The 10639-nt window shown below is 37.6% G+C and overlaps 1 protein-coding gene across 2 annotated transcripts in view; it reads left to right on the top strand.

Annotated features, from left to right (window-relative positions):
* Window positions 1-10639, top strand: part of srgap2 (SLIT-ROBO Rho GTPase activating protein 2) — an 84107-nt gene that overhangs the window by 66446 nt on the left and 7022 nt on the right. For both annotated transcript variants that reach the window (XM_079597995.1, XM_079597996.1), the window contains exons 8-16: window positions 176-271; window positions 1802-1886; window positions 4474-4501; window positions 4984-5014; window positions 5963-6023; window positions 7170-7247; window positions 7350-7484; window positions 7613-7718; window positions 9954-10178. In XM_079597995.1, the coding sequence (XP_079454121.1) occupies window positions 176-271; window positions 1802-1886; window positions 4474-4501; window positions 4984-5014; window positions 5963-6023; window positions 7170-7247; window positions 7350-7484; window positions 7613-7718; window positions 9954-10178 (845 nt within the window). The remainder of the gene's footprint in view (window positions 1-175; window positions 272-1801; window positions 1887-4473; window positions 4502-4983; window positions 5015-5962; window positions 6024-7169; window positions 7248-7349; window positions 7485-7612; window positions 7719-9953; window positions 10179-10639) is intronic.

Here is a 10639-nt window from a genome sequence, read left to right as displayed (position 1 = left end):
AATGTCTTGATGTCTTGATGTCTTGATTAGCAGGAGAAATTGCTGTTTCGCTCACATATTCTGTTTGAAATAGGTGAAGAAGACGATGGAGGCTACTCTACAGACCATCCAGGACATGGTGACCATTGAGGACTTTGATGTGACTGACTGTTTTCACCACAGTAACTCAATGGAGTCAGTCAAGTCCACTGTGTCTGAGTCTTTCATGAGCAAACCCAGCCTAGCCAAGAGACGAGCCAACCAGCAGGAGACAGAACAGTTCTACTTCACGGTAAATGAGAGGGAGAGAAACCAGTTAAATATGAGGTCACACGGTTGAAGAAACGGTGGATTAGACGGTGGGAAATCTGTTGCTGGGAGCATGGAAGGACATAAAGAGAAATGGGAAAGGAAGGGTGATGAGAGGAGAGATAAGAAATTGAATGTTTGAGATACAGCTTAATGTCCTTTCTTCTCTATCAGAGTCTTTTAAGAAGCCTTTGGTTAAGAAGACGGCAATTAGAGGAGACTGCTGCAGTCGACTGCTCTTCATTGATCTGTCCTTGTTTGTAGACCACTGAAACAATGTTGCATTGAAATTCTCAACAAATAACATTACAGAGGTATTTGTTCTTTAGACAGATTTGACAAAATACCCAGAACTTTGTTTCAAAAAACACCTTGGGGCGAGTTTATAGGGAAGACTGGGGTAACACGTTGTCAACATGAAAGTGTCTCACTAACTATGAGATTTTAAGATAAAAAAAAAAAAAAAAAAAAATAATTATTGTTTTCTCTACTGGTTTTTGAATGATAGTTTCAAACATCTAATTAAAACCCCCCAAAATAAAACATTTAATACAAAAAAATATAATAATAAATAATATTATTTAACATTTTTATATTCTGGGTTTTTTATAATATTATATATTATTTATTTTATTATATGTTTACAATCAAACTGTGTATGTATTTACATAACTGAACAAAAATCATTGTTTGTGTCTATACATAAATTGTTTTTCTCAAATAAACACGCTTTGAAAAATTCTAAACAAATTTCAGAACAAAAGGACAGTAAGAATATGACTTTTCGTTCGCTCTGGTCTAATATGACAATCAATGAACATTATCAATATGATCAATGAAGGCACAAGATTAACAAGCAGAGGTTTGGTTTTGTCACTTGATGTTGTACAGGCTGTTTTAGCACATCCCCTTCATCAGGTCATAACCTGATGTTTTCCTCCCCTACACATCTCCGTTTCTCCTCTTTCTCTTTAATTCCCTATATACATTCAGTTTGTCTCTTTCTTTGGCAAAAGCACTAGTGCATCGCTCCATGTCTTGGCTATCCTTCCTGCGTCTGCATGACTGTTATGCTGGTATGGCTGTGATATATGATGGATGAAATTGTAAGCATCTGTCCACCCACCCATTCGCTCCGCAGTTCAGGTTTCTCTCCATCAGTCTCCTGAAGCCTCTATCTGTCTCTCCGCTGTCAGGTTTCCATCAGGTCAGGGTTCTCGCCCCCAAAGAGCCATAAGCTATTAGAGCACATAGATCCAGTGTCTCCCTGTGCTCCAGTGGATATGAAATTAATGTTTACGCCAACAAGATGTATAGTCTCAATACTACACAGCAAATTGAAATGGGTGGAGGAAGGATCCTTTGCCAGAAAGTCGAGAAAAGGAAGGATGATTGATTGCACTGCTCACTTAATAGCTATCCAAATGAAATTTCTCAACAGTGTTTGTTCATAAGTGTTGAGATGATCTTGCAGTTGTGCTCGAGTTTAAATGTTTGATATTTACTGTTTCAGAAACTGAAGGAGTTTCTGGAGGGCAGGAACCTCATCACCAAACTACAGGCTAAACATGAACTGATCCAAAAGACTCTGGGAGAAAGTGAGTAATCTTTCACAAGTGATGTGTGCATGTGTGTTTGGGGACTCAATTGGAAAACAATAGTCATAAAATCTTGTGCGTGTAATATTGCTTTTATACAGCAGTTCAATAAGCAAAACATTAATATTTAGTAACTTGCATTTTAGACAGTATCAGTTGCTTTTTGCTGTGAAAATAGTTCAAAATGAAGTCAAAGCAGAATCACCCATTGAACTTCTCAAAGCAACACATAGTAGTGTTGAATGAATAGTGTTTTGAATGAATTGGTTGTGAAAATGATTCAGTGTGACTCAGACTCATTCATAAAGACAGTAGTTTTGTTTGCATGCAATCAAATAATCAGGTTGATGACTCAATCAGACTGAAAATATTTCATGTAAACACCTCAATCGATCCGACTGAGATTTAATTTTCAATTGGATTGGATGGTGTAGACCTGGAAAAAAAAAACAAGCATGTAAATGCCTGAAACCAACTATTTTCTTAGTCTGATTCAAAAATACCTTGGGCATAAGCGCAGTGCCGCAATGCATATCTCTACATATGTATTTTTACGTGCTAAAATAGCTCTTCTGATGCGTCGCATGTCAGTTATCTTCGTTAAGGAAAAAGCGACAATTATACTCTATGTAGGATTATCACGGTGGTTCTGAATGCAGCGACTGCGTGAATCATATGTGAATATGTGATTTATATTGAAAAGTTTAGGGGTTATATAAAAAGAACTTTAAGAATCTGAAATTGGATTGGATGAAAATTAGTACATGTAAACATACCAAGTCACTTTTTTATACCGGAGTAAAGCAGTGTTTTTGAATAAATCAGTTGAGTGAATGATTCAACTGACTCAGTCGTAAAGACAGTCATTGCGTTTCGTTCCTGAATGAATACGTTTTTGAATTAATCATTTGAGTGATGGGCTCTTGGACTAATACCGTAGCACTGTTCTAACAATTCTCGACAAAAAATAAAAATGTATGGGTAGGATAGGGTAATGCACATGTGTGGGATGTTGCAGTGTCAGGCAGAGAGGGTACTGAGCTGACCATGTGTGTGTTAGCTTGAGAATGGTACAGATGTCATCAGTCTCATAAGAGCCTGAAGCTTTAACAACACAGTGCCGCCCAGAACTGTCCTCTGGGCCATAGCATGATCTTATCCACTTGCTTATTGGCAGGCCTTGATGGTGAAGGTCAAAGGTCATGTGCCATGCTACAAGCCAGAAAATAAATCTGAAGAGAGAAGAGCACAGCGGGGATTTCCTGGAGTGTTTTTCACTCTGATGTACCTCCCACGTTCATTCCTCCAGACTGAGCAGAACTGTCAGCCAGTCAGTTAGGACAGCCAGTGAACAGGAAATGAAACTGAGAGAATCAGACTGATGGCACAGATGATAACGAAGCGATAATTATGCATGATGGAGAGAGTAATGGTGTTGATTACTCTATAGAGGAATAACCAGCGCCATCTGAGACTTGTGCAGTCAGAAAGATGATTTAATAATTTTGATATGAAGTAATAATTTTTTACATATCAACTTTCTCCACCAATTGGAACTTGCACAGTTCTAATAATGCCAGTGCTGATATTAACATTTTGGCCTGATAATAGCATACTGTTCAAAAGTTTGGGGTCAGTAAGTTTTCTTTGTTAAATTTCTCTTATGCTCACCAAAGCTGAAATACAGAAAAATCATAATATAGTGAAACAATTTTATTACAATTTAAAAGAACCATTTTCTATTTTCAGCCGCCATTACTCCAGTCTTCAGTGTCACATGATCCTTCAGAGATCATCCTAATATGCTGATTTGGTGCTTATAATGTACACTATGAAACAAATATTCATTTTAAGATTTTGATACATTGAACAGTGTTATTCAATTATTTGTTTTTTAATAAGCATTAGATGCCAATTTAAACTAAATGTAACATTTTGTAGAAAATAGCATGTATAATGAATTAAATATAGAATATTAATCATTACTGATAATCGACTCCAGCATTATAGCAATGAGTTCTGCATTGACAAACACCACGTTTTCTTCAGAGCACCAGGATCTTCCTCCACTGGGAGATTTCAAGTGATGTAATCGTTTATTCAATTTGTTGATTACATTTAAAACATCTTAGTTATTCACTGGCTGTCTTACTCATTTTTTCCACTGAAAATGCCTCAGTAAATCCGGCCTTCGGTGAGAAATGGTGCGGGTACAGTGTGTGCATCCCCAGCTGTTACTCAGTGAGCTGACAGAATGTTCTAGCACAGATTGAGGGAAACAAAGTGGTTTAGACGATTAGCTCATTGATGTCTGTTGCACGTTTGTCATGTGCTGAGTCAAACTACATGTGATGTGGAAAATAGCACGCTGTGATGTCGCTGAATGTGTTTGGAGGGGAATATGTGGATATAGGGTCACGTCCCACAGGAAGGTCCTCTGTTACAGCACATACAAGAAGCGGGACGAGTTTTTTATCCCCATAGGAAACCATTTCCAGCTGTGGCCTCTTCCTCACACATTCAGCCTCCTCCTAACGGTTTTCCTCTCTCTTTTCCTTTTTTTTTCTTCTCGTATCTCTACCTTCAGGTCAGAAGACCGACTACTGCCTCGCCAGGTGAGTGCTGTGGGAAACCCACAAACAAACCATTTACGCACAAGAAATAATTTAGCACACATGCAGATGTTTCAAGGCCATTTATAGATTAATATATTGTCTAGACATAATCATCTTTTATTCACATCTGCTGATTTATTTATTGAGGCCAGGGGAAGGTGATTTACTCTCCAGTTATAATGGAGTACGGAAATGGGAACGGACCTTTAAACAAGAGTTCACAGAAGAGACACAAAACAAGAGCTTTCACAACAAATACTAATGAAAGCCTGCCTGTGTGTTTGTTTAAATCCAGTGTATTAAAATAGGATCTTTCTCAGGAGGGTCATTTCTACTGGTCTAATGGCCACAGGCAGGTTATGAAGTGAATGCGGAGGGAAATTAGAGCAGTTTGAGGGAAAATGATCCATTGTAATGACAGAGCTTCTCTCTCTCTCTCTTTCTCTCTCTATCTCTCTCCCCTGCTTTCTCGTGTCCATCAGCGGACGGAGGAACTCCACTCTGCGGAAACAGGTATTTATCATAACACGCTGGTAGAATTGATTAACTGATGCATTGTGATTATTATTCAAACAATGCTGGATTTATCCACAAAAATTCATAATAATTTTTTTTTTTTTTGTAAATAATTTATAATAATTATTGTTATTGAAATGCATATACTGTGTGAGACAAAACATTCCTAACCCTACTTACTTAGATAATTATGTATGCACTTCCATGTGATATTTTGCTGTAAATGTGTACATTTTGTTGAATGCATGTCTTTTAGATAACAAGTAATATAACAGTAATATGCCTGTGCACGTGGCAGTGGGATAAATTTGTAAACTGGGCCAATGTGATAAATTTAGCATACAGGTCCTGCCACCTTAACCCTACAGGAGTTTACCACCTTACAGTATGGGTGAACGAACAAAAGGACCCACTGCATCCCCTCATTTGACCAACCTAACGTCCATGTCGCCCTCTAGTGAAGGATAATGATATAAGAGAAATATTCTGTGGTTAGAAGTCAAATGATTTGAGATACATAAGATTTATAGGTAAACATGAATACAAAAAAAGCCCTGCAATGCTTTATATTCATGTAAGCATGTATATGAGCATGATCTCCGAGGAGTAGTTCAGGCCAGACGTGGCCCAAATTCCGCTTCGCTTAGCCGTTTCCTGTTCACCCAAATAAACAAAAGGAAGCTGTGGCGAGAAGCTGTCTCCTAGCAACCGTTGCCCCATTCCCCCATGGCTCAAACTGTGCTGCTTTTTCATCCCTTCTAAATTCTGTTTGATGCTTGCCTCCTTTTGCAAATATTATTATTATTTGAGTCCTGTGCCGAGGAACAGAGACCCTTGTTCAGAAAGGTCCCCCCATCCACCCTTCCCCCAGAATCATCTGAACAGACCTGCATATTTTCTCCTTCATATTTTACTTTCTATTTTTTTTTCTTTCCCTTCTTTTAGGAGTCCAGCCAAATCATTCCCCTGATGGTGGAGAGTTGTATTCGCTTCATCAGTCGACACGGTGAGCTCTCTCTCTCTCTCTCTCTCTCTCTCTCTCTCTCTCTCTCTCTTTCTCTCTCTTTATTTTTCTTGCCAAAAGCACCATTGCTGTGTCGCTCTCTGGACTTTACCTGATGAAATAAACAAAGTGTTCTGTTCCGCTTAATTTATTTTCAGTATATACCTCCTCTTCCATTCCTTTAGCACTATCCAGTGTTTTTTTCTTTTCCTTTTTGGCATTAGATGATTCATCGTTATTTCGTCCTAATCAAAACTAAACACGATAATGCTATTTTTTAACATATTTAATATATATATATATATATATATACCATTTATTACCAGGGTTCCCAATGTCATGGAAATATCAAGGGAATTTTAAAACTGATTTGCAGACCTGGAAAAGTAATTGAAGTGAATAAATCCATGGAAAAGTCTCTAGTGAATATACATTTTTCTGGTTATGGTCTGCTTAAAATATTTAACTGGTTAGAAATTACTTCTGATTTTATAAAAATGGTATTTAAAAAAAAATCTTTGAATGACTGGAAAATCTCATGGATTGGTCAAATGTTGTGGTAACCCTGTCTTTTTGGAATGTGTGTCTTTAAGTTGTCATATTCACAAATTAGTCAGATACTTCAGTAACCATGTTGACTTATTAAGCAGTAATTCATCATAAATAACTTACTTCTCTTAAAGTGATTAATTTAACTGGATCATGTCATAAGAGTCATTAGTTTGTGAATCAGGCTACTTTTGTCATAATATGTTTATTATTTTAAAACACAATATAAATGATTTATTTATTTATAATAATATTTATTTGTAATAATTTATTATTACTATTTACTTTTTCTAATTAAAATAACGAATTACTATATAATATTATTATTATTATTAATAAAAAAAATTATCCAATCAAGTTCAATTTCATACGTGTTGCTGTCTTTTTTATTTTTATTATTTTTTTAATTGTTCGAAATAAATTCAGACGTCAAACTCTCAACTCAACACTTTTTTTTCTTGCCATTGTGCTGTAGGGTCAGCTTCAATTTTTAGATTATATCAGTGTCTACTATGAAGAACAAACACGTCAGGTTGAGTAAACCAACACAGGACTTCCTGTCTAGTCTGCGTCCATAACGTCATGTCTGTGTCTGTACAGGTCTCCATCACGAGGGGATATTCAGGGTGTCTGGATCCCAGGTGGAAGTCAATGACATTAAGAACGCCTTTGAAAGAGGTGAGTCTATCTGGACTGTCACATGCTGAGCCTTCGTTTGTCTATTTCAAATCAAACTTGTATTATTAATGGGTCACTGTCTTCTCCATCATTGTGTCTCAGGTGAGGATCCGCTGGCTGGGGACCAGAATGATCACGATATGGACTCCATCGCTGGAGTGTTAAAGCTCTACTTCAGAGGCCTGGATAACGCCCTCTTTCCTAAGGAAGTCTTCCATGACCTAATGTCCTGTGTCTGTGAGTGTCCGCTTTATTTCCTACACCCACAGTACACGTGCATACCGCAGACCAGGCTTACCAGATTAGACAATGGAGGAGCTTTTGTCCTAAATGAACTCATGTCTTGTTCATGTTGTTTTTTCCAGCCATGGAGAACCTCCAGGACAGAGCTGTCCACATCCACAAAGTCCTGCTGTCAATACCTAGGAACACCCTGCTTATCATGAGATACCTGTTCGCTTTCCTCAACCAGTGAGTTCCACAGATCAAACCTCTTTCTGCATGTTTCCTCTAAAGTCATTTTGTTCTTTTGGTTGTCTGTGATTTCAACTTAAGACAAGGGCTATGACAATCATTAACTCCCACTCATGTCCTTTCAACCCCGTATGACCTACTTACAGCCAGGAAAACAAACTTTCTTACAGCCCAGATGCTCTTTTCCATATAATGAAAATAAATGCTGAATATATATATATACACACATTTAAGTCATTATTCGATTATCCCTCAAATCTGATCTAATTTCAACGTGGTTGGTTCAAATATGCCAAATGCCATTGGTTGTCTTGTGTGCCTTAAGTCAAGAGTACGTTTTCCCCTTTATCCTCATGATAAAATCAATTTCAGTTTCTTTCTAGGGGGCATGCCCCCTTTTTTTCTGATTAGTTTGCATCTGTGAAGATATGAGCTTTTCAGTGAATAAAATAATAAATAGAAAATTAGTGGTTTGGAACAACATGAGGGTGAGTAAATGATGACAGAATTATTTGGGTGAACGTTTACTTTAAACCAGTGGCATTTTCCAGTGATTTATTACAGCTAACTTTACCTCAACGTACAAAGAGCTTATATGCAATCTAAACTTACCATTTTACTAGACCTTTTTACTACAAATGTAAATATTCTCTTTCCAAAAAGAGAAAATTGGCCCATACTCAACCTCAGCACTCAAGCCTCTTGGAACCGTCCCTCCATATCTCTGCCTCTCATTCTTCCACTCTTTTCCACCCTGTGGTCCTTTTGAAAGACCCTCCAGACCACAACACGATCTTAGCTTCTACTCCAGACCGCTGTTATGCACGCAGGCATGTCTGATTTTCTCAAAGCATCTGAACCCTTTCCAGCCCTCGTATCACAGCCAGAAGGGGGAAGCGAGTGTGTGTTGAGGTATGGTGTCGCCATCAAGCCCCCATTAGTGCTCCCATGCTGGATGTCTGTAGCCCTCAGTAAATGGCTTCTCTGTTTGCGCTACGGCCGATAGATCTTTCCTCCACCATAAAAGTCAATGGAGGTGCCAGAATAGGTCTCTAAAGGACTGCTGCTCTCTCTAATGCGCTCTGGCCTGCGTTACAGCCAAATTATGTGCATCGTCCAAAGGTATGCATGGTATACACTCACAAATACACATCAAGAGGGATGGTATAGATGTTTGCAGGACAAGGCAGGGTAATTGGAGACACTCGTGCAGTTGTAACTGTCTGGAAAGGACAGTGCTCATAAATTTGGCTTGGAGCCTCTCCATGTGTATGTTTATGTGACCCAACTGCTTTTATCCTAACCCCCCTTGCCCCCAAACACACATACAAATAAGGATACCTTTCCCCACTTTGTGGACACATCTGAGTTTTCAGTAATTAAATGGGCATCCTATTAAGTAAGAAGGGGGACAATTAAAAGAGTGTTACAATTCAGAGCAGTCTCGCAGACACACATAAATGGGAGGAAGCTGGCTTAGGCTCATGATAAATGAGCTGTCGTAAGGAAGTGTAGATAGAGTCTCAGTCTGGAACTCAGTCTGTTTTTCACATTAGTCCGGCAGGAGTTGGTCTCTCCATGAGAATGGTCATATTCAGGGATCAGTTTAACATGTTTATGGATAGTATGACTAGTATTCTGTTTAGAGTTTTTGATATTTGGTATAGTTCAAACCATCAATTCTTAATTGTATTTTTTATTTTTATTTTTTAAAAATCTTTATTTTTTTATTTTTAATTATTATATTTTAATTATATTCTTAATTATTATTACATTTTCTATCCTTTAGAACAATGCAAGAACCATCTTAACATTTTTGTGCAGTATCCCTCATTTAACGTAATTTTAGATTAATTAAAAACACGGACATAACAAGATTGTCTTTTTAAAGTTTGAAAATTACTTGAAACTTAATTAGAAATATAATGCATAAAAATACAAGCTTTTCATAGGAAATTTTTGACATACGTTAAGTCAGGGTTTCCCAAACTGGGGATCACAACCCCTTGGGGTTGGAAAGACTAAAATAAATATGAATTAAATTAAAACAAACAAACAAACAAAAATACAACACTTACTAAAAAGGATATTAAATATTTTAGTTGTTTTATTTTTGATGTTGTTGTTATTAAAATATGAACTCAAAATTCAAGTAAATATTAAAAACAAATTAATTAACAATTTACATTCCTATATTTTGGTTAATTCTTTGTTTCTCTCTCTTTTGACTAGTCTGTCCCAGTATAGTGACGACAACATGATGGACCCCTACAACCTGGCTATCTGCTTCGGCCCCACACTCATGTCTGTGCCCGAGGGCCATGACCAAGTCTCCTGCCAGGCACATGTAAACGAGCTCATCAAAACCATTATTATCCATCACGAGAGCATCTTTCCAGGGCCTCCTGAGCTGGAGGGGCCCATTTATGACCATGGAGGAGCCACTGAGGAATACTGGTGAGTCTAAAAATCAGTGTGAGTGAATTCGGTTACAAAGAAGAAAAAAGGATGAAAATGAAGCACATAATCTTGGCAAAATTCATTGGCAGTGAATTTTGGCCCCACGTTTTATTGGAGCAGCTGCTCAGCTGAACCACAAAACCAGAAATGAGTTGATCAGACGAGCTTGATTTAATGCAGGACAGGTCTGAAATGATGGATTGAACATTATAAATATAAAGAGACATTATAAAGACCAACAGAGCCCTACAGGGAGCCAGTCACTTTTTAAAGTAAGTTTACATCCTACATATATGTGCTCATTTAAGCTGTCAGTTCAATGGCTGAAGACACAGATAGATTTCTGACCCCTAGAAATGCCAGCACACGATCTAGACTCCGAAAAGATATCATAATGAAGGCAACCAGAATGGTGGAAGCCAGACTTATAAAGAATCATCATGAAAAGTCTGATTTTA

This window comes from Phoxinus phoxinus, assembly GCF_949152265.1.
Source record: "Phoxinus phoxinus genome assembly, chromosome: 22".
In the NCBI taxonomy this organism is placed as follows: Eukaryota; Metazoa; Chordata; class Actinopteri; order Cypriniformes; family Leuciscidae; genus Phoxinus; species Phoxinus phoxinus.
Note: the sequence above shows the minus strand (reverse complement) of the source record. Positions and strands in the feature narration are given on the sequence as shown.